This window comes from Apaloderma vittatum, unplaced genomic scaffold, assembly GCF_000703405.1.
Source record: "Apaloderma vittatum isolate BGI_N311 unplaced genomic scaffold, ASM70340v1 scaffold6859, whole genome shotgun sequence".
NCBI classification, from domain to species: domain Eukaryota; kingdom Metazoa; phylum Chordata; class Aves; order Trogoniformes; family Trogonidae; genus Apaloderma; species Apaloderma vittatum.
In genome coordinates, this window is record NW_009735745.1 from 82,411 (window position 1) to 107,216 (window position 24,806).

General features: G+C 37.6%; 1 protein-coding gene across 1 annotated transcript in view; it reads right to left on the bottom strand.

Annotated features, from left to right (window-relative positions):
• Window positions 1-24,806, bottom strand: part of BIRC6 (baculoviral IAP repeat containing 6) — a gene marked incomplete at its 3' end in the record, with an annotated part of 161,345 nt that overhangs the window by 79,865 nt on the left and 56,674 nt on the right. The window contains exons 32-48 of the mRNA XM_009876696.1: window positions 23,959-24,086; window positions 23,228-23,359; window positions 21,113-21,328; window positions 20,565-20,748; window positions 20,021-20,176; window positions 19,522-19,655; window positions 17,708-17,861; window positions 16,838-16,954; window positions 16,001-16,155; window positions 14,679-14,805; window positions 13,695-13,805; window positions 9,400-9,533; window positions 7,726-7,853; window positions 5,378-5,940; window positions 2,068-2,243; window positions 1,413-1,509; window positions 1,027-1,221 (exon numbers count right to left, since the gene is read on the bottom strand). Coding sequence (XP_009874998.1) covers window positions 1,027-1,221; window positions 1,413-1,509; window positions 2,068-2,243; window positions 5,378-5,940; window positions 7,726-7,853; window positions 9,400-9,533; window positions 13,695-13,805; window positions 14,679-14,805; window positions 16,001-16,155; window positions 16,838-16,954; window positions 17,708-17,861; window positions 19,522-19,655; window positions 20,021-20,176; window positions 20,565-20,748; window positions 21,113-21,328; window positions 23,228-23,359; window positions 23,959-24,086 — 2,907 coding nt within the window. The remainder of the gene's footprint in view (window positions 1-1,026; window positions 1,222-1,412; window positions 1,510-2,067; window positions 2,244-5,377; window positions 5,941-7,725; window positions 7,854-9,399; window positions 9,534-13,694; window positions 13,806-14,678; window positions 14,806-16,000; window positions 16,156-16,837; window positions 16,955-17,707; window positions 17,862-19,521; window positions 19,656-20,020; window positions 20,177-20,564; window positions 20,749-21,112; window positions 21,329-23,227; window positions 23,360-23,958; window positions 24,087-24,806) is intronic.

Consider the following 24,806-nt stretch of genomic DNA (forward strand, 5'->3'; position numbering starts at 1 on the left):
CTGAACCTACAAGTACTTGGGGTGTTTTACTTTAAAGCAGCTCTAGCCTGGCCACATGAGTGGATGCCAAGTAGCAGCTGTAGGTGAATTCCTGGACACATTTTGATAAACTTTCATCCTAAATGAATCGAGTTTGTCTCTCAGGGAACACTACATGATGAGAATCAGAGTGTAATAAGTGAGGACAACCACAAGGTTAATTTCAAAAGCACACTCCCGACTGAAAGCAAAATATTAAGATAGATGCACTCATAGTAGAACTGTAGCACTCTGCATGTTGGGAGATAAGGCACACAAGAATCCACTAACATATATGCTTAGGATTTTTACTATTTAAAGTGATCAGGTACCAACACTTGCAGGATTCTTAAATTTACCTTTTAGGAATTTGTGAAGAGCAAGGCAGATTTCTAATGGCTTTGTAGGATATTAGAGTACATCTACATTTTAAAAACAAGTGCATACAACGGCAGCCATTGTACTGATACCAAAACAGCACTGCCATTCTAACGGACATTCACGCAGGCAACCTCGGAGCAAGTGCATTCTGGTGTGAGAGGAGCGAGACGAGCATCAGCAACGTCAGCCCCACAGTCCACCTCCTTCTGCTCTGTTTGACCCAGCTCAGGCTCATCCTGTGTCATCCAGCTTTGCTACACTTCAGGTTTGATGAAGCTGTTACAGATGCGCCCTAAGTCAGGTCAGTGAGTCTTACTGTGTCTGGGGCAGATGGTGGGCTGGAACTGGGTATTCTGGGAGGAGGAAGAGACTCACCTCGATGCACGAGTACATCAGATACAGATCATTTTTCTTCCTTTCCTTTCCCTATCCACACAAGGTCATCTTATCTGCGGAAGAGGGACTAATCTCCTCCCCCAACATCTTCTTGAAACATCAGCAACCTCTCTGCTTAGAAGATTTAACACTATTACAACATTTGATGCTATCACCATACTTTTTGTTAAGAACTTGATCAAGTTCAAACAACCAGTGGATATTAATGTAAGAGAAAAAAATACTACTTACCCAAAGGTGCAAAATTGTGAATTCCTTCTGCATTATCAGGCTCTGAAGCTAGCACTCTAGCTTTCAAACTGCTGTCTGTTGCTTTGGTGGGACCAGAATCAAGAAATTTCATAATAGTTGAAACCATACTTCTTGCTGTGTTAACAATAGCTCTTGTACTTGTTACCATGTTGTTACAAATAAGCTGAACACCACCTGTGTGCAATGTGGGGGGGGGAAGAGGAGGGGTAAGAACACTGACCAAAACCACGCAATATATACTAAGCAAGCAAATGCCTACTTAGTAAATTTGCTCCTCCAGACACGTATCTGTATTCCTTAAGTGTCCAGAAAATCTACAATAAAATATAGCTTTTACTTGATGCAGCTGAAGAAAAGACACTTACCCATATCATGGAAAGCCTTCAGTGCCTCGCTTGTATCCAACACGCGTAAAATGAACCAGAGCAGTGGCTCAGATAACTGACAAGTGGCAAGTGAGCCCTAGAAGAAAACCAGTTGAGAAATAGAGGGTTTCATACAAAACTAATATGACAGAAATACGCATGACTGCTCTTAGCCTCTCGTTTTAGCAGGCAAAAATCCCAGAGAGGAAATACCATCACAGCTGACCTCTCTGCCACAAAATCTACACAGTTCACTCCTCACATAGGCAAAATCTTTGCAGTAAGGAAAAGATCAAACTACTAGGATAATCATCTGAAGGGAAATAAGAATGTTGAGATTTAAAATACCCATTAATAGGAACACAACAAATGTGTTTCCTACCTGCACATAATAAAACATTCAATTAATCTTCAAGCCTTTAGCCAGGAATGTTAATGGTGTGTCAAAATGTCCTTACAGAAACTACTTCATTCCTTCCACCACGGGCAACAGAGGCAATCTTTTCCCAACCTCAGCACCCAAGTGAAGTGAGGTTGGAAAAACGTTTACATTTCTTTCATGGAGTGCTAGTTCAGTTTCCTGAGGTTATTATAGGCTACCGTTATCAACTAACCTATAATTCCTTTGACACACAGCAGACCAAAGGGAACTTACCTGTCTTCCCATGTACCCACAGGCCATGTAGGTAAGAATTGGCTGAAGCATCACTTGCACTGTTGTTGCTTTTTTACTCAGTGTTGTCAAGATAGTGAACAACCCATCTCCAACTGATATTGCATCTAGGCCACCATGAAAGTTTTCATGTTTAGTGAGATGTAAGCCACTTGCACCTTAGTGAAAAGAGAAACGGTTTAAAGGTCAGAAACCAATAAAAGACTTCAAGGTACTGCATTTTCAGTTACATATTCACATGGATTTTACAAACTACAAATGGGTCAGTTTTCACGATCATATTAATTACTACAAGTGTTCCACGTGCTGCTTTCTTTACAGTACAAACAGGAAGACTTGATGCAGGAAGTCAGGGAATTTAAATCCAGTTTTACATAAGACCATAAAAATGAGTGTAATTAGTGAAGGAAAGAGAGTAAGAACTATAAGGATTGGAATCACTCCTACACAGAAGCAACTAACAAGTATTTAAGATTTTTCTTCAGATAATAATACAAGTGCACTTCTGCAGCCAAAAAGCCCCAAGCATTTAACACACATATTTCTATCAGAAATACCTCTCCTGGAATTCTCCTCCTCAGTGTTACAGCTCAGGATTTACCCATGAGGATTTACTGAATACCAATATTCAGCAATACTGCTTACAGATTGCTGAAACTGAGGATGGAAACCAAAAGAATAATCTTCCCAAGAAAGAGATTACCTCTATAAATACAATTGTCTTACAAAAGCATATGACATCAATCTGGAACAGGTTTTAGATTTGAGTGGGGGGAACTGATGGAATAATTACATTCCAGTCAGAGAAACTGGAGTTATATTAATAAATAATAATTTAAAAAATGTGTTCAAGGGATCTTTGGAATATGCCTTAGAGAAACATTTTGGCAAGACAATTGACAGCTGTAAGGCATTAATTACCTTCGAGCTGTCAAGAAAGAAAATACTGAAAAGTACTAGATGCATGGAGACAAAGTCTTAAGACTGCACGGTCTACAAAAGTTAAATGGAATGAATGATGAAGCTGAAACAAACAAAAATGGATTCGCTGTGAAGACTTCAAGCTGAGAAGAAGGTAGTACAGGAGAGGAATACTGTTACTTGTGTGATTTTCACAGTCTTTCAATGACAAAGCATAAACGCCTAATGAAATAAATAGACAAAGTAGATGTAAGAGAAAATCCAACCAACGCTTTAACTTCACATGACAAGTGAATTACTCAAGGCTATCTTGCTTCCTGGCCAGACCACTTGCCAGGTGCAGTAAATTAACAATATTGGCATAAATTTTGACACCAGTGCCCTTACTTATCAGTATATATCTGCAGACATCTTGTTTATCTTTCCTGGGTAGCTAGCTTGCTGTGCTAGTGATTACATGTTTACTACTATATGCTGACAGCTGATTTTTGGATCATGTAAAGCTTGGCTGCAGTCTTGAAGGAATGTTTTGCTCACAGAAATCTTCTGGAGGGAACTTAATACTGTCTTTCATGAAAGAACTAAAACCACAAATAGCTGTGCTACATCTTCCCAAAATATACATACAAATTATATCCAATAACCTATATTAAAAGACCTTGAGAGGAACAATCTACTAAAGGAATGAGTTGGACCTGCATCCTGAATTCTGTGAAAAACATTTTGAAACAACACTATTTTCAAATTGCCTTTGTAAAAACGCAAAACAACTGCTGGACAGAAATCAGTGGTTTAGAAAGACATCAAAGTTGAGGAGAGCAGTATTTGAATTTCACTCCAAAGAAACACATACTCAGGACAAACCACTATTCCCAGAACAAACTACTTTGTGTTCATAATGTATCTGCAACTACTGACAGTAAAGGAGGAGACATTCTGGAATTAATTTCAGGAAGGTTTCAGCAGCACAATCAAGGCTTGTCAAACCCTGCCTGCTGTTTAATTTGACTACTAGAGCTTACTACTTTTTCCTCAATTGCTTTTATGCCAAAATGAACCACTTGTCTAACATTCATGTGCTTTGATGCAAAATGTATACCGTTTTCTGGTGTTAGCACTGGCTAACAGTTAACTGCTTAAAAGTGACTAGCACAGAAAATGCTAAAGATACTTTCTTTTAAACCAGAGAATCAATATAAAGAGAAAAAAACAGAATCAATATAAAGGGAACAACTCTGACACCTGAAATGCAGTGCTTGCCTATCCTCCTGCAAAATGTGTTTCCAGTTTTGTGCATGCAGAAACATTCATGGTATTGCAGGCAGTGGTTTAATTTGTGTAAATAAACTCCATGCTATCATCACAGCTCACAAGCAAGTCACATAAGGAGTCTCTCTGAGAAAATGCACCTTAGGCACATGTCTGACAAACTGCAACTTTGCTGTTCAAAGTATTGTCCGCTTCCTCACTTGTTCTTAGCAGGAAGATCCCACCCACAAATATATGACTGAAACTCCCAGAACATGATGTTAATGAAATTTCTGGTAAAACAGAGGAATAGAATCATAGAACAGCCTAAGCTGGAAGGGACCTTAGAGATCATTTTAATCCAGCCTCCCTGCCGCCAGGGAAGCCACCTCTCGACTAGATCAGGCAACACATGGCGACCAAATGGGAATCGAACCTGTGACCTTGGGGTTGTTAGTGCCACACTCAACTGACGGAGCTAACTGGCCCCCTAGAAGTGTTTATGTATTCTGAGCAAGGGCCACAACTGTAATTTGTCTTTTACAGAAACTATTGAAAAAGGGAAAATAATGCAATACATTGAGAATAATTGAGGTAATGTGTCTACAGTACAAACTGAAGAGTAATCCTAATCCATGCACAGAGGCGTGTGATGGGCACAGATTGAAATACAGGAAATTCCACTTAAACAGAGGAAAACCTTTTTTTTTTCTGTAAGAATGACTGCACACTGTAACAGGTTGCCGAGGGCAGTTGTGGAATTTCTGTTCTTGGGGAATTAAAAACCCAGCTGGACAAGGTACTGAGCAAACTGCTCTCTGAGGTAGGCTCTGAGTTGACCTTGCTTTGTGCAGGAAGGTTGGACTAAACAGTCTCCAGAGGTCCCTTTCGACATCATGCTGAGATTCAGCAAAATCCATTCCTGTTTGGTTTTAATCACCGTTTTCCCCCTTTTTAGTTTTTTCCCACACACTTGTACCCCCTTTCACTTCTTCTCAGTCTCTTTTTTCCTGTCATTTCTGTGACACGTTCTTTCACGTCTACACACAATTTATGGGTTTCTAGAAGTTTTAGGTATTTCACCATCCCAAAAGATTTTCCGTTTTACTTAAAAAATACCTACCAATAATCATAGCCATAGCACTGCTGTTACACTGGCCGAGCGCAGACAAAATCTGACTCATAATTTGTTGGTTGGCTAATACCAAGTCCGCCACATACGCAGTTGATCCTTGTGTATTAGGGTTGCTTCCATTGCCATCTTTGCCTCCTGAAACCTTTTCTTCATCAGACACACTGTCTGTAGTACTGCTTGCTACTGGAACGCGGGCACTATATTCTCGGTTACTGGAAAGCGGCAGTTGAACTAAAATGTTGACCAGCTTTAACAGATCAAACATAAGTTGATCCCTTGTCATTTCTCCACAAACTGCTTTGGCATCCCCTGGACGGATAATATTGGCAAAGAGCCCTCCAAAACATGCTCGAGCACCCACAGAGCTGTCAGAGCCACTGCGAGACATCACTTTGTCCGAACACGTAATGTAATGATGTACAAGGAAGGTTATAGACTCAATCACTGCAGAAATAGTACTGACTGATACAACTTCAAAATTTTGTTCCAGGGTAAATTCCAAGAGTTTCACTTGTGCATCCAAGGGTCCCTGGCCTGTCTGGAAAGCACCCCTGAAAGAAAAAAAAAGAAAGATACTTCACTGTTCAGTATTATTGAATATAAATTGAATAGATGCGGTTGTTTGGGGTTTTTATGCTTTATTTCCAAGAATCAAAAAGCATACTACATTTTCAACAGGTAAAAACCTAGCCGTTTTCAGAAATACATGTTGAAGCACAATCTTTCACATGAGTCAAGCATGCATATCTTTTGAATCTACTGGTCATTGCATTTTCCTTCAAAAAAGTCTAGGATTCATCTTCTCTTGTTAATCACGCAGTTAATTTTGTAGGTAGAAGCTAGGGATATAGTCCTGTTCAGTTATGGGTGAGAAGTTACGTATGGTTGCAAGGAAACTTCACAGGAAGAAGTCATAAAATACTTTAACATCATTAGGATTATTTGTCTCCTAACAGGAAGTTGTGATGGGGTTTTTTCTTCCCATAGTTTTGTCAGGCTTTTTCTTACCCTCAAGGTAAAAAGAAGAACGGTCAGGTTTTAGGTATCTAAATAGCAACTATACATAAGACCATAAGAAAGTACTCAAACTATCACAGGTTGTAGGTCTATTGCTTGAAGTATCCCTTTCAGGCATAAGTTTATATTCCAAATTGCTTTTACATGTATACTGGTGGACTACAAAATAAACCTTTTGAATCAGTATATTTCAAAAAAATTAGTGCTACTTCTGTTACTCATTTTTGACATATTTTTCTGTATCTTTTGACATTGATTAATCTTACTCTAACTTTTAAAATTAAACAGAGAACAAAAGAGCCTATAGAAATAGCCATAAGGAAAATATTTGCCACTTACTTAGTTCTAACAGTACAACATTGCTTTTCCTCACAATCAATCGTATGTTTTGATCAGACATGGCATTCTTCAAGAATTGCCTGAGGTCTCAGAAATAACCATCTAAATCTTTTTCTGGTGCTTTGCTTATGTTTTACGACATTTCAGTCCCACGTTTGGTTTGTCTCAAAAACACCCTAACACATTTAAAAAACCTATCATATCAGTGATCTCATTAGCTTATTTCAAATAAATAATGGCATGAAGATGTGTGTTCCAAGATTCACTGTGAACTAATGATTTTATTACCCTATGACATTTCTCATTTAAGTGACTGATCATCAGTGTAACCTGGCAAGAATCACACATCCAATTTAAGTTACTAGGGTAAAACCTCTCAGAGAAGGCCAAAGCTGTTTTCTGTATGATTGAAGAATAGATAATACCAAAGTGCCACCTACTGGGAACCCAGAAACTGAGGTGCCTCATCCCTAACCATACAAAGCCTTTGTCTGTGCAAGGGCAGAACATCAACATAACATAATTCCTCATGTACTTCGGATTAAACAGCTGCTACATTTCGGGTGTACTCCTGTTGGCACAGGAGTATTCTGCCCATTGACCTAGCCTTGAAGAAGCAGAGCTTTGAAAAACAAGCCATAAGCTCTTTTTTCTCCCCTGGCCAGCAGCACTTGCTCTCTGTACTAGTCAGGAGACAAGATATCAATAGGCCCCAGAATGAGAGTCGGGTAGAGGAGGTTTTCCAAACAAATGTTTGGTGCTTTCTTTCACCATCCCTCACACACGCATGGCTGTGTGTGGATTCCAGTCACTTCCCACATGTCAGAAGCAGCCCAGTTCCTGCTGGTAGTGCTGCAGCAACACTGAAAATCTCCATCCATCCATAACTTGACAGTATGACAAGGTGGGACAAACACAGCTGTGATTTCACACTAAAGACAAAGAAGGCAGGGAAGGAAAAAAAACAGTCAAAAATTTACCTTTCTGTTGAAAGTATATGTATTAATTTCAGTAAAAATTCACTGAACATCTGAGGACAAGTTGAAGAAAGATGCACTTGTAATCGAGTAAGAAATTCTTGCATAGCTTGGGTCGCTGTTGGCCCAACCTAGAGCGAAAGACATTTTAGTAATTATTACATAAAACTGAAATGTCTTCAAGAACATTTAAGTAGTATCTAACATGAGCATTTTCTCAGAATAGAGAAGTATTACATAGCTTAACTTGCTTTCTGAAAGATTTTACAGGGTCTTCACAGAGCTAGTCCATACTGATTTATATTATGTCTTTTTCTATTACTAACTACATGTAAAAAGCAAATAATTGAGTTGTCTGCCTAAGACTCATTTTGCCCCTTTAGACTTGATCTTTTCAGCAATGTAAACTACACTTCACACAGAAAATGTTTCTGTGCTAATCTGTTTTTCCACAAACTACACAATTACATGTAAGTGTTTTAAATTAATAGCATTAAGCAATATTTAAATTCTTGAAATGACTATTTTCTGGAAAATACTGGAAATACCAGGTGTTTTTTGTCTCCTAAAATTAAGTGTTTCTGAGACTCCTGTCGAATATTACATAAAATTAAGTCAGCTTGGGCTTTTTTTATCACTGTTCACAGATGTTTGAAAGATAGCAAAAAAAATCCCAAAACATTGCAGGAAATTAGGAGAAACAGTAGAAAACACATGAATTTATAGAGAGGTAGAACATGAAAGTATAATTTTAAATTCTGGAATTATGAAATATTTAAATTTAATCTTCATTGGCATTTTTATCTCAGCCCAACACAATTTCAGGAAACTATTAGTTTTTTCATGCATGCAACTGAGGAATCCTGATATGGAACACATTTGATGATGTTTTGCATGGCATTTTCTCCTTGTGGCAAGCCTCTAGATAGTTGTACGATCACTACTCAAAGCGTATCACCAATATGAACTTCCCTACAGTTGCTCATTAAGGTAAATGCTCATCAAGGGAGGTGATTCTCCCTTTCTGCTCTGGTGAGATCCCACCTGCAGTACTACGTTCAGCTCTAGGGCCCCCCACAGAAGAAAGACCTGGATCTGCTTGAGCAGGTTCAGAGAAGGGTCACAAGGATGACCAGGGGTCTGGAGAACCTCCCCTGTAAGGACAGGATGGGAGAATTGGGGTTGTTCAGGCTGGAGAAGAGAAGGCGCCGGGGAGACCTTACAGCAGCCTTCCTGTCCTTAAAGCGGGCCTACAGGGAAGACGGAGAGGTGCTCTTTATCAGGGAGTGTACTGATAGAGATGAGGGGTAACAGTTTCCAGCTTAAAAAGGGTAGATTTAGATTAGATATTAGGAAGAAATTCTTTTCTGTGAGGTGGTGAGACACTGAAACAGGTTTCCCTGAGCAGCTGCGGAAGCCCCATCCCTGGCAGTGTTCAAGGCCAGGCTGGATGGGGCTTTCAGCAACCTGTTCTTGTGGGAGGTGTCCCTGCCCATGGGAAGGGGGTTGGAACTAGATGGTCTTTAAGGTCCCTCCCAACCCAAACCATTCTATGATAAAAACCAACTAAGACTATAACCAAAAAAACACCAAACAAGTCTTTATAACACATATTCATGTCAAGTGTATTGAAATCCTGTGACCAAAAGTGGTTTTCTTATTTTAACTGCTAGTTACCTGTGGACTGTGTTGATTTGTTCCATGAGGATTAGTGCCGGAAAGAAATTTCACTAACACATGAATAAGGTTTGGATCTGACACCAACAATTGGGCAGTACTTTCCTGAGCTCCAATGGCACTGCTCGGACCAGCTTAAAAATAAAGACATAAAAAATAATAAATCTGTAATCTGAAGCAGTATATTTAAATCAAACATTTATTCTGCATATCCCTTATATGTATTTCATGATGTGCAAATTCTCAGCAAAATCAGCCGCCAAAAGCTGCTTACTCGCTACAATGTTGAGTGTAGAGCTTTCCATTAGGCACAGATATAAACCCCCAAAACTGTTCCATCAGTATTCCAAGCTTACTAAAGCAGTATTCCTGAAAGCAGAGCTTCATTTTGTAAAAGCAACATGCACAGATACTTTATACTTTGTTTGTTTCTCTTGGTTACTCTAACATTTTACTAAGGCTTGTTAGTTTGTCAGAGACCACAGGTTCTATCATCCTGTGAACAATGAAGACATATTTCTCCTTAGTACATTCAGAGACTTCTCATCATTGACTAAAATCACAGGGAGCTTAAGAGATAAAAAATTTGAGGATCACAATTAGAATTAAAATACACGCTTCAATGATCAAACAAATGACCTTTACTAAATGTGAAGTTTCACTCATTCAGCAGTGCTATATTGAACAATTCAAAATACAACTTGAAAAAAAGCATAGGTGTCTGCTGAATAAAAATACATATTCTTCTAATGTTGCACTATCTAAATGAAGTTATAGGTTATTTACTATGTGCTGAAGATGCAATCTCTTTCAGACTATATCATCATATATAAAAGACCGAATCAAGAGAAAATGATGCTGTGGTATGAAAGCTTGGCTGGCATTCCCTCATATCCCAAGGTAAGATTCTTAATTAGGGAGGCTGTTTTAAGAACTAGATCCTGAACTACTTACTAGTCATTCTGTTTATCAGACCTTTCATCATTCACAATGATTTTCTTAAACTCAGGATCCAAACCAGGAGGGAAACATCTCATTGAAAACCAGAATTAAACTCTGATGGCTCCCATATAACTTGAAAAACTTTCAGATCAATGAAATAAATACGTCATTGGAAAGCTTCTTGCTATGAGAAGAAATCCTTATGGGAAGATGGAATGAGAGGATAATTCACAGTAAGTTCTCCCTTTATCAAATGGAATTTTGTTCTCAAGCTATGAACAGCTTTCTTGCTTTAGATGAATGTAGAAAACTAATGATGAAAGCATTTTTTGTACTTAAAAGAAATTAATTAAAGCTACTTAACTTCTGTTTCTATCAGTGAGTATGGAAGAAGTGTTTAAGACATATATATAAATCTTAATCCACACACATGTATTACAGGAGGCATACTTTAAACACTTCCCTTTACCCTCCGCCAAGCTTACAACAGCAGCCCTTTCCAACTCAACTCCAACCTTGGGCTCACAATCCTATATACACAAAAATCCACAACCACATTCGTATGCCGAGGTGTGACTGTGAGGAGTCATAGTGGTTGCTTCTGAGCAGCTTTTCATTCACATCATCTCTTACTGACCTATGGCAATTGCCTAAGAAACTCCTGCAAACACACAGCTGCCTCTCGTGCACCATCACGAGGCTCAGTGTGAGCCTTGTACCCCTTGAAGATTCACACATGGCATCAGAGGTACACACAGCATGATTTTTAGAAATTGCTAACCTAAGCTACAAATTGAAGTCTTGAAAATACACACAGGCATTGTCAACCTACAAGTCAGGCCACATTCTGTTCTCGATGGAGGGCACACTTCGTGAATATTGATAAAGTCTCTTCTGTTAGTTTGTTCACAGCTCTACTGCTTCACCTAACAGCAAAAATTTCAGATTTTTGTGGGACTGTTCTCTAAATAACATCACAGAAAAATGACAGAAAGTGAAGACCTGAAGAAGAAAGCACATCCCAGAGACAATGACTTGAAATGGCACATATGAAAAAAAGATTCATAAGCATCCTTGAGGAAAACTAGGAGTTCAGCTATGTCGTCACATGATGGCAAATCACTTCACAGAAGTGTTATTTTTCAGGTAGCTCTGGGCTTCTGTCTTTAGGCACATGTCTGGACTGAAAACAGAATTTAAAAGAGCTCTGACTTGGTCTAATATGTAGGTTTTATAAGCCTTCAATCTCCAAGTTCTTACTATTCAGTATCTTCTTCAGCCTTGAGGACAAGTCCACCAAAGCATTCCTCATGACAGCTGCCCTATGATAGCAAGACATTTAGAAGCTTAAGTTTTTAATTTTAAAATTACATACTTCAATTTCTACCAGTCTTGTGACAAAATCTCACCCATAAAGTGAAATTATTTCTAGCATGTTATGAAGCAATATACAGAACGTGAAATAATCTAGTGTGCATAGGGAAATGAAAGCCTTGGATTTATTTTTTAATAGATTCAGCTTATTTTCAGATAGCTTAACAAAAGCAGTAACTAATGCCCGCATATTTACAAAAATATTCACCAAGCCACTTTCCATCATTTATCAGCAGTCCTGCAGAACCAAGGAGATCCCAGAGGGCTGGAGGTTAGCAAGCTCACCTACATGAAGGGGCAGAAGGAGGACCTGGGAAAACATGGACCTATCCGTCTGACCTGAGGGCTGAGGAAGGTTATGGAGCAGCTCACATTAGAGCGCCATCACGTGGCACACACAGGACAACAGCTGATCAGGCAGTTAGCATAGGATTATGAAAGGCAGGTCCTGCTTGACTAGCTGGATCTCCCTCTGTGAAAAGGTGACCCACTTAGAGGGGGAGGGAAAGACTGCGAATGTTGTCTATCTGGATTTTAGTAAAGCCTTTGACACTGTTTCCCACAACATTCTCCTGGAGAGACTGGCTGCTCATGGCTTGGATGGGCATACCCTTTGCTGGGTGAAAACCTGACTGGAAGGCCAGGCCGAAAGAGTGGTGGTGAATGGAGTTAGATCCAGTTGGTGGCCCATCCAGTGGTGTTCCCCAGGGCTCAGTACTGGGGCCAGTTCTGTTTAATAGCTTTATCAGTGATCCAGAGGAGGGCATGAAGCTGGGTGGGAGTGTTGATGTGCTGGCGGGTAGGAAGGCTCCGCAGAGGGATCTGGACACGCTGGATCAATGGGCTGAGGGCAACTGTATGAGGTTCAACAAGGCCAAGTGCTGGCTCCTGCCTTTGGGTCACAACAACACCAGGCAATGCTACAGGCTTGGGGAAGAGGGGCTGGAAAGCTGCTCAGTGGTAAAGGACCCAAGAGTGCTGGTCAACATCTAGCTGAATATGAGCCAGCAGTGTGCCCAGGTGGCCAAGAATGCCAACAGTATCCTGGCCTGTATTGGAAATTATGTGGCCAGCAGGACTTGGGAAGTGATCGTGCCCCTGTCCTTGGCACTGGTGAGACCGCATCTCAAATCAGTTTTGGGCCCCTCACTCCAAGAAAGACATGGAGGTGCTGGAGCATGTCAAAAGAAGGTCAATGAAGCTGGTGAAGGGACTCAAGAACAACTCGTGTGAAGAGCAGGAGCTAGGAGGGAGCTGGGCTTGTTTAGACTGGAAGAAAGGAGGCTGAGGGGAGATCTTATCACTCTCTCTAACTACCTGGAAGGAGGTTGTAGCGAGGTGGGGGTCAGTCTCTTCTTCCATGTAACAAGAAACAGGACATAGGAAAATGCCTCAAGTTGTGCCATGGAAGGTTTAAATTGCGTATCAGGGAAAATCTCTTCATCAAATGGTTGTTAAGCACTGGAACAGGCTGCTCAAGGACATGGTAGAGTCACCATCCCTGGAGGTTTTTAAAAGATGTGAAAATGTGGTGCTTAGGGACATGATTTACTGGTGGACTAAAGTTGCTAAGTTAACAGTTGGACTCGATGAGTCCAACCTAAACAATTCTACGATTCTATTCCTACTGCATCAGAAAAGCATGAACCTCTCTCACAGTACCTTAATCCTTCCTTTCTGCTACCTCTCCTCAATAAAATTCCCAAGGATCATTAGCTAGTCCTAAAATCCATGTTCAGAAGACACTGCTAACCTACTTATAATGATATTTCTTTGCCACTAGGGTTTCAGTTTCCCATGGTACAAGCACTTCAAGGAGCCCATTCCTGAAAAGTCTGAACTTACAGAGAACTAACAAAAGTACTTATATGACAAAAGGAAAGTTGTGGTAGTCTTCCAGATGGGAATCAACACTCATTTGTATGCCACTAAACAGGCAACATAAAAAAAAGAAAACACACCAAAATGCCAAAACTTACCATTAAGCTGCATATTTGTCATGAGAGTTAGGCTATGAAGCACAAGGCACCATGTCCGGAGTAAGGTATTAGGATACCATGCCAGAACTGACAGGAAGCTAGTCACTGAAGCTGTTAACAAAAAAACATTTTTCCAAGCTTTAATCTACAAATTTCTTATACTGTAATTTATTATTGTTATTAATATTAATATTATTATTGTTGGCTGTATTTAATTTCTGTGTATGTTTAATTTCTGTACATGTTTATTATTTTACTGTAATTTATTATTGTTACTAATATTATTGTTTAGTGTATTTTTTTGCTATTGTTTCAGGAAATTAAGAAAAGAAGCTTCACCAACACTTCACAACTTTCTACAATGCCCATACCCTGGCATATCAGAGAAAAATGATGCAAAGACACTAGTTTTAAAATGCTCTCATGGAAGTCAGTGCAAGAGGTTCATTATAACAGTCATTAATGTTTTGGTCTATTATGACAAGATACCACAGATTTTCTAGAGCATACAGTATAACATACTATAGGTAAAAAAAAGAATTCAACATGTTTTCACTACATTTATAGTCTGATGAAAAAAAGTAATAGGGCTTCCCCCTTCCACCAACCCCTCTGATAGTAAAAAGATCATAGGATGGTATGCAAGAAGAAATTTGTCAAAGAACTGCATGCAGGTGCAAAGTTCACCTTAGACTAAGAAGTGTATTTTAAAAAGTCCTATTGGGAGCAATGATGAGTTAAAACCGACAAATTTTACAATTTAATTTCTGAGGGAATTATGCAAATTCAAGGAATCACCCCTCGGTTACAAACTAGCTACACATTTCCCATGTTAAGAAGATAATGAGCCCAAGAGCTCTTTTAATAAGAACACAGAAATCATCCCAACACTAATCTTAATACACTTTTTGCTTATTAGCAAATTAAGTACTTATTTATCTTACACTTTCTGAAAATTAATGTCCCATATTTAATGTATTTTACCTTGGTTCAAGGAAATGACAGGTATTCGGTTAGCGTTATAAAGGAAAATATCAGCGCCACTATCTTTATTTCCAGAGGAGCTGGAATTCAGGCTTAATGTGAGCCATAACTGTAAAAGGGATTCAAGCTGAAAAAAAACAGAAAAAAAACCACTATTAGACCAAATGCAAGTGTTTTTACAGAATGGGAGAGCATAAAGGGTTATCTGTTTTGATTTTGAAAGTCTCATATACAGCCTCAGCTGCTATTGTTTTCACTGATAAAACACACCCCCCCTCTCTCTCCTTTCCTGGATTTGAAGATGCTGATAAACATTCAAGGAAACTTTAGCATAACTAGCAAATGCTTCCGCTATGTTTTTGCAATTGATTTCTTCTAAATACAGCGAAGTTTCTCTTAAATAGTTTATTCAAACTCATATTAGAAAAAAGCAGCTTTACACACTGCTCAGAAATGCCTGTATCATAGCGATACTCCTGTAACGCTGGTTTGCATGTAAGCTTTTGGAATGTCAGTATGGTCAAATGATGTTTATCAATCAATCAAAATTATTTAGAAGATCAATTTAACTACTGGGAAACCTCCTTCATTATCAGAGAGACACTGATGCTCACCCTGAATAACTCGCTTGAGGAAAATATTTATTTATATATTCTGAGGAAGCATCAAAGTTCTTTATACCACAAACTGTATTTTGGATGAGATATTTAAAGAATGACTGAAAGATGGAGTCGGTCACTCAATTAAAATATAAATAGGCAGGCACCTAACCAGTTACATCACTCATGCATGGCATTCTTTTGTACGTATCAAGAAAAGCGTTCCTAAACGAATGACTTTTCAAAAAGTATGCTCTTAATTTTAACACTTCGGATCATTGGGTAATTCAGGTTGGAAGGGACCTCTGGAAGTTATCCAATCCAATCTTCTGCTCAAAGAAGGGCCAAAGAAGATGTCAGACTGGGTTGCATGGGGGTTTATGCAGCTGGGTTTTGAAAACCTCCACAGATGGAGACTGCACACTTAGTGACACTTTTTACTAATAAGCTGACAATTATCTTTCAGTGAACCTATGAAATCACTTTTAAATATGAAAACGTATACCCACTTTTTTTCACTGTAACAGAAAATGTTCTGTTTGACAAACTTTCAGCAGCTAGTCTATTACATTACTGGTAACGTTGCCTGTGATGGCTTCATAAGCAATAAAGCACATAACGCAACAGGTTAGTGGCATCGTAAGTAGTAAGAACTATAGGAAAACAGCTTTCACGTTTAGAGAGAAATACTACCAAAACATTTAAAAGTTCCTAATCCTATACCTGAACATGGTGGACCTGTAGCATAGAAAAGAGTTTGTTGAAGCATGCGCTCAGCATAGGTATAGATGACAACTGTACAATCAACTGGGCATTTTGGTTAGCAGCGTGCAATCCTCTTAGCAATGAATCATCCGTTCCACTAGGCGACTGTGTTACTGAAAAAAAACAACCAAGAATTACCATTGCCCCATAAATTTTTTTTGCAAAAGTTGCTAAAATTAACTTAATATTTATTTCCTTGTATTTTACACTTTGGGAAACGACACCTATATTTTAGAAGAACATCTTCAGTGTAGTGTTCAGCAGAGCTGGACTACTGACTAACATACTGGAAAGGCATACTTCAGTATCAGATAACTCCATCTTCACAAGAACTCATTGGAAAAGGAGCCCATACAAATACAGTTTTACAGTACTTGCTACACACGTGTTATAGGAGGGTCTTGATAACACAATGGCAAGACAAACAGCTGGAACATCTCTTCCATGCATTATGGTAAAACTACTGCAGTCAATAATAAACTTCCAGAGAATACAGGTTGAACGTGTCACTAAGCCTACTCCATCACCAGATATTGAACTGGTGACTGCATGCATATTAAGGTACCCAGAGAGCTACAAAGCAGCATGTCTTAACAAGATGGACAGTGCAATTCACTGAAAATATGTATAAAAGGAAAATCTGAATAAAGACGTATCTCAAATTTGGCCTAACAAGAAAATGCAAGTGAAATACAACTTTTTATAAGCTGCTAAGTGACTGCCGAAAAAATTTGTGCAAATTTAAAAACATCCTGGTCACTGTGTAAAGAGAATGATTTGACAGCAAGTAGTTACATGTAGGAGATGTATTTGTTAATGCTTGTAGAATGGAATCAGCCTCTAGGGTGGACATCATTTTCAGCATCAGTTCAGCTTGTTGTTCAAGTCCAACTTCTAGACGTGCATCTAAAGCTACGTAAGGCAATAAAGAGGGTAAAACTGAATTATATCAAAGACATATATATATATATAATTAGTTACTCTAATTTCCTGTGCAAGCAATATAGACATATGGTACACATTAAATAGAAAAAAAATCTCAGGATCACTAACAGGAAGATTCACTTTTATGTATGACAGAGGCAGAATGCAGAAACTTAACACTCTGAACTAAACATAGGATTCTTACAGACAGCAAATATATAAGCAATAAAATACTGAATTTCTGTGAAACACACACGTATTTCTTTTCACAGTCACTTTAACACCACACATGACCAAATCGGCGTATGTCTGAGCCTGTTTTTCCCAAGCTCTCAAACAAGAACAAAAAAGCTGTTTTTTCCCAGTGTAGCAGGGAAAAGATCTATCATACTAGTTCAACAGTACTTCTCCAAGGTAAACAAGTGTATCACTTCATTCCTTAAAGTAGAGCCAACTATCTAAAATATTGAAAACTTCCTGAGAAAACAGGTATGACTTAAAGCTGCCTAGAAGCGTGTGTTCCAAAATATTAGAAAATAAGATTTTCTACTATGTTAGGCTGTTGTAACTATAAACTTCACATTATATTCTCTTAGTTACCACAGAAAAAACATGGTATACAGAAAATTTAATTCTTTCCACTAAATGCATGTAGAGACTGTCAACATGATTAGATGTGCAAAGATGTCAAATGCAGTAACACAGAAAAGACCCTGAACTAAACTTCAGTTCGTCACTAACCTTGAGAGACTGATACGCTCACAGTTTGTGATCCATTCTTCTCTGTAGTTACTGGCGGTTTTGCAACTGGAATTCCCACACCTCCAATATAAGGATTGTAATTGTAGGTGCCATAATCGGCACCCCAGTAATCGTACCAGGTACTGCTTATAGGCTTAAAAAAAAACAAACAAGAAAAAACATAAACAGCAGCTCTTTAGACTGCCCAAGTACGAAAATAAAATTTGTAATGACTAACAACAAACACGTAAGTTAAAAAAAAAATAAAACCAGAAGACAGGATCCAATAGCTTCAGAAAATTTTGTTTCAATTTTTAGTGCAGTATAAGCTACCGAATCCTTAGTGATTGCCAAAATCCAGCAATGTAGTTAGCTGTCTCAGAGATTCCAAAAGCCAATTTGAAAATGTTATTATCAGTTTTTATTCATACATTTGTATCATAATTTAGAAGTGGAGTATCACACAGATATTTTGAGAAGTTATTTATTAAGATAGAGTACTATATTATTAACTGTACTATTAAAGTACCTTGAAGCCTCAGTGAGGCTCAGGGATTATTTGTACTGGGCTCTGCAAAAGAAAGAGTTGAATAATCTCTACCCAAGTGTAATTATTTAACATAGTAAGAAAGCATATGGATCACAAGAAAAAAAAAAAGTAACTGGAAGACTGTATGAAGGCAATTTGTGTATGCCTGTCTTTTACGTGACAAAATCCAGCACCAACTATCATTTTACAGACACTGAAGCAAATCTTAAGAAGGATTAAGAATGAGGAAGTGGTTTTCTGGCTGTTTTTCAGAGGACATCCAATCAGGCAGTGAGATCATGCTGACACCCAATGCATTCTATGATTCTATGACGAGATACTAGAGTACTGTCAGAAGGAAATGACAGTAGAACAGAGAAGAGAAACACCAGTAACAAAAACATTAAGCGATAAGTGGAATTTTTGGTAGGGTGAGATTTAAAGAAAAAAAGTCTTTACATGATCAGTACGACACGGAAGGACATATGAGGGAATACAGAAAAAGAGAAAAATTAGTGTTGTCTAAGCAAGTGGTGAGAAAAATAATTTATATTAATTCAAATTAGGCTGAAAGTTAAGGCAGTAGCGAAAGGAGTAAGAAAATGTCAAATGAAAAACTCATCTCTATGGACAGAGAAAAGAGACTCAACCTTTTATTATGAACACTTGTGTTTCTTTACAAACAAAATATTTTCATTTTTTAATATACCTTGAAATTGCACTATTACACCTAAATGTAATTTTACCACCTCCGATATGTTTAGCATCTACTTTTAGTATGAAAGCATTTAATAATCTTCTTGTTCCACAGTGAAATAAGTTTTCAGGTTAGTTGCTTCTCTTCATAGTCTGAAGTTGGTCTGAGCACTAGCGAGAGCTGATTTTTTTTTTCAAACACACTAGCAGTATTAAATCTTAAGATCAATTGCAGAAGCAAATGACACTGTATTCTTAACAAAAAAGGACAAGACTAGATCTTATTTTCTTTTATATTATGCTTTTGTTGTCTAACATGCTAAATAAACTATGAGTTAACTCAGGACCTCTTCCTTATACAGATAGTTTTATGTGAAAGCAAAATATTTCACGGTAAACTAAAAGATGAATACATCTGAGAGGTAAACACAGTATTTACATTCTTTCCCTGTCATTCAGCATTAAATCTCAAAAAAACAGCTAAAAGCAGGTCTTAGACAGCAAACACCACTAAAGAGGAAGTGTAAGACAAAAAGGATTTTACTATTTCTCATGTAAAGGTTATTCTGAAAACTCAAGTGTGTCATACCTTGAAGACTTTGGCTGCAAGGGGATCTTTTTCCAAATCAATATCCAACGGATCAATATCAACTTCCATGAGGTCTTGCAGTAATTCAAGGTCAATGTCCTTATCTTTTTCCAAAGATGACAGAGGTGGAGCACCTTTGAATGATTAAAGGAGTATTAATACTCCCAAGTACAAATTCTAAAACATGGATGTATCACACACTTAATGGATCATTTTAAAGGTTTTTAATGTTACAGCTCCTAGTGGAAAAACTTAATGAATGCAATCAACTGCCTTTAAAAATAAAATAAATAAAATCCACACAAAATAAAAACCATTTTTTATTGATCGGATGTAAAACTAAGCCGAAGAATTGCTCATATTATGCCTATAGTTTCAGAAACTTAAAATCCTATCACAAAAAAATCTTAACTAATATTTTGACAGATGAGTACTGACAAAGGGGTTTTTTTTACTTTTTTCAGTATACATATATATGTCCAAATATGGAATAATTTACCTGTGATGTCGTGTGTCAAAGGTTCATCTATTGTTTCCACTAACTGAACTGTGGACTGCTGAAGAGAGTCATCAGAATCCCCAGCCGAAGCTCCGGCATCTTCTCCCAAAGCACTTTCTTCCATAGCTTCAGCTGCTATAGGTGCCAACAATTCTCCTATGGATTATATAAAGCAGAGAAATCCATTGCTAGGTTTATTCCAGTTACAAATTAACACCTCAGTGGTTAGGCCAAGTGCCTGTTTTTCTTTATTTAAACCCAAATTCTCTGAAGGCTACTTCTTCAAAGTGTGGAGTTCTGAATAATTTTCAAATAATCAGGGTCATAGAAATATTAACTTTCCAATGCACAAGTCACTAATTCAGTATTGACTGTACTCGTAATTTTAAATCCCATTTTTTACACACTGATCTTCATTTTTTTTGGTTGCTTTTTTAACTGTCTTAGTAGTGTCAGCAAATTCTATAATAATAATAAAATCTAAAACATTAAATAAAGTTTCAAGTTTAACATACATTACGAAAAACGTGAACTTAATACAAACCTGCTAGAATATCCTGTAGCATACAAGTCAAAGAATACTGAGCCCATGCTCCCCCCCAAGAGATGTCCCCTCTGTTAAAGTCAGTTCCAACAAGAAGCAGCAATAATCTTTCCAACTGAGTCTCATTTACAATCTCACATAAATGAATTGTTGGTCTTGTAGCATTTGCAATTCTAGCAAGAACCTGTAAAAAGAAGAAAAACATGCTTATTCATATTTAATACCATGAAAACATGTAACAGCTTTAATTTCTATGACTAGTAGATTTTGCTTACAAGTAAATTGGGCATTTTTATTCGCTTAAACTTCAGAATTTTACAAGCTTAATTATACGAGATTAAGTTACTTTTTCTATGCAATTTCAAATCTGCATATTTAAAATTACACGAAACATGACAGAACAGAAAAAACTACCTCACCAGAAATCACTAAAAATTTTAATTCTGCAGCTAATTTTTACCACCAAGCTGGCAAAAATGCAGTAATAGGAAGAAAATTTAATGTGGTCTCCACTGCAACTACAGAGCGATGTTGCATATTCTGTTTACCTTACAAACAAACAGAAGTAAATCCGCATGACAAGTAAAGTCCATAGACAAGAGAAAGAGTGCCAGCTTCTGCACTACTGAAATACAACGTTCGTGGGCCAGTGTAAATGGAAGTGGTTCAATTTCTGGAGTTTCCTTTGTTGTTGATACTTCCGTATCTAAAGTAGAACGAGGCCACTCTGCAGTCCGACGTAAGCGTATTAAGTCCTTGAAGTGCTGCAGAAATTAAATTTGAAACAACAGTTACATTTTAAAACTGACCTCTAAATCTTTTCCCAGTGAGAATCCGAGGCGACAATAACAGTAATTGTAAAACTTTAGAAAAACAAACCAAATCAAAGAGTTGGAGAATCTGTAATGGAATTAAGGCTTTTGGCAGAAGTTTGTTTTGGCGGCATGTTATCTCAGGTGACAAGACTCTTAACCAAATTATTCAGTTCCACACAAGTGCCAATTAAGCCTTTATACTTGCCATAAAACATCGAGAGAATCTGTGTTTTAGAAGTTTCTTTTTTATTTCCACACCTGAATATATAAAGTTATGGCTACCATGAAGCAAACTGCATATAGAAATAGCTAATGTGGAAATTTACCCTTTCGAGAATGCTGACTTCTCAGTTCTTCACATTATATAGAAATTATCGGTGATTTATCTTCCCTAATACTTCTCGGGTACAAAGTGTCCACTAGCCACCATAAACTCAACTACTCTGATAATTGATCTACAACTAACAACCTTTTTGACAGAGGGTCTACAAATTCAATGGAGAAACAAAGGTGCTTTTATTAATCCTCCCATCCCCCAAAGGCACACATTTAGCAGCTCAGTTCATTGCATCAGCTACACATGCAGCCTCTAAAATTACGGTAACACAAACGTCCCTTATAATCTTACTTCAGCAGCTACTGAAGCAGATCAGAGAAAGGATTATTTACTAACACATTTCTCCGAAACGCAATAAATGTTTTAAGATAACCACAGCTGGCAATAACTGAAAGTGATTAGTAGACAAAGTAGTAAAAACTATCAAGTGCACTGTAATACTGTTAACTAGATGTTAATGCACTGCAAGGGGAAAACTCTTTAGTACAACATGCTTTTTTGATGCAACATGGCTGCTATAAAGCAAAACTTAAATAGCTGTACAGCATCTTTCAGCCAGTGACTCAGTTAAAGATGTCTCAAGGAGGTCACCAGTGGAATAACCCCCTTGATATAACCTGCTGGAATAAAGCAGAAGAAAGTGCAGGAAAGAAGAGCTCATGACAAGCAGAGTTAGTGAAAACTTAGGGCTTTATTTTTATGCTAGTGTCTAAATTTTGGGTTGGGTTGTTCCTCATAATTACTGTCTAAGATTTCCCTTTAGATTGTCTGTAAGGTCCAACATTCTATTATCTCTTGCCACAGACCTACTTCGAGTCATCCTAACAGACATTTGTACTGGAACTAGAGAGTAAATATTTAAAGAGATACCCAAGTTTGATAGCTAGAAAGATTTACACATTTTTTTGTGTCCACATTGCCATCTAAATAAATCCCTGAACTTCAGCACCTCATCTCATAAGTAAAATAATTCCTTAAGCACCACATCCATTCTCCATATCTAAGGCCTACTTTGAGATGCCACAACTTCGGTGATAAGTACTTTTAGGAAGCTAAGAAGCTTCTGAGAAAGCTCAGAAAACATTCTCAAAAGTCATATTTACTAGTTTGGGGAGACAGTCATTGGCCTGATTTTTTTTCTAATGACTCAACCAGGACAGCACTCAGAAAAGCATCATATATAAAAGCTAGCCATATAAAATATTATTTTACATTTCTATTGGTATATGTTATCCAAAGTTTAGAGATAGGACTGGCACTCCCAAAACTACCAGATTATTAGTGGGTTTTGGCCATGATTGCCTAAAAAACCCCTGTAGAAGGATACATTGTTTTTCACAGCGCAAGAAATTTCCAGATGGCTGCTGTTTTCAGCATCAGAATATACTTCATAGCAGCCATGATGAAACAACTTTGCAAAATAAGGTCAACACAGGACAAAAATGACTTTGCAGGAACAGGTCTTTTCACACAAAGGGCAAGAAATCAGTTACAGTTTCAGAGCATCATACCTTTGAAGTAGCCTGCTTTAGTTTTGCCTGTTCTACTAAAAGTTTGTATGATGATCCTTTGTTGCTTTGTATTTTCTCTTTTTCCATCTGTTCCACCAAAGCCTTCTGTTTTGCTTTTAATAAGTTAAGTTGCTAAAAGAAAATGTTAATAGGAAAAAATGAAAATTTAAGCAATAAGATTGTTAAAAGGATCAGTGTTCGTCTGATAGTAACCTTTGTTTCAAACTGTAACTTGAGTTTTAAAGTACAATTTATACACAATTTTAACTAAGACTGTGTGGGGCTACTAGCAGACTCAGAATGGATGAAGTTTAAGAAGAAACAGTATTTCTAAAGGAGCGTAAGACACACTTGCCCAGGGTCATAAAACCTGCACAGTTGCATTTCTAAATGAAAATTTTGTGTCTTAAGAATTACCAGCTTTTAAAGCATAAGTTAAGTGCTTGCACTCAGGTGCACCCAGACTTTTCTAGAACTCAAATTAAACTTATTGTCCAATACGGGCCACAGATTGCAACAGTATACTCCAACATCTGTTCTTCCAGCAGATCCCATGCTCCACAGTTTAAGACCAATGTCCAAGAAGTTAGGCAGCCTCTAGCTACAGAACCAGACCTATGCAAAAGCAAGGCTGAATGCGTCCCAAGGCCAAAGCTCTTCTTTGAAGAAACAAGATGCACTATAAATGAGATATACTTCTGTGAAAGTAGCCACATTGTGCTGCAAGTCACCTGTTTATGATGCACAAGCTGTTTTCTGATCTTTCGGGAATAGAGTCTATCTAGGCTACTGTTGCCTTTAGTAGATCTGCTCAGACTCTGAGTGTGAAGGCTATTATTTATAAAACTCCACTGGTTTCCTGCAAGGAAATGAAAAATAAAATAAAAAAAAAAAGAGGAGGTATTAATGCATCTTATTAAGCCTCATTTAACTCCAGAGAAAAGCATTTACATTGCAGCAATGCAATCTCCATAGATCAAATACTAACGAAACAAGCAAAACTTAACTCTGTTAGCGTTATGTAATTATCACCATTGACGGTAATATTTCTGTGTAATTTTAAAATGCAGTGGTATTACTTTGTTTTCCTTATTTTTAAAACATATAGGGAAGTATGCAAGACTGTCCAAACTAAAAATACCTAGACAGCCTCCATTCCACAAAAGCTTTACAGTTTTCATTTTTAGAGAAGATGTTCAAAGAAAACCATAGTTTAATCCACTTAATAATAAAGAGACAAAAAAATGCTTTAAAAAATACCAGATACAAATATCATAGCATATAACAAAGCAGTTATGAAGTCATACAGTTGCCCTTTCTCACAACACAAACTGTCTCAACGTGGTGTACTCCCAATTGCCAGGTCTTGGAGTCACAGGATATACAGACATTTTGCAAAGTATATTAAATTCTGTATTTTTCACTTAAAAAAAAGCTGTAAGAGGTCATATTTCTAAAAAGAAGGGGATGTAAAGAAGCAGAGGTGCAAATAAAATGATCACAACATCCATTTATAAAATCTCATTTTTCAAGTGAATTGAAAATACATTTTAAGTACTTGAACAGCTCTCAAATCAAT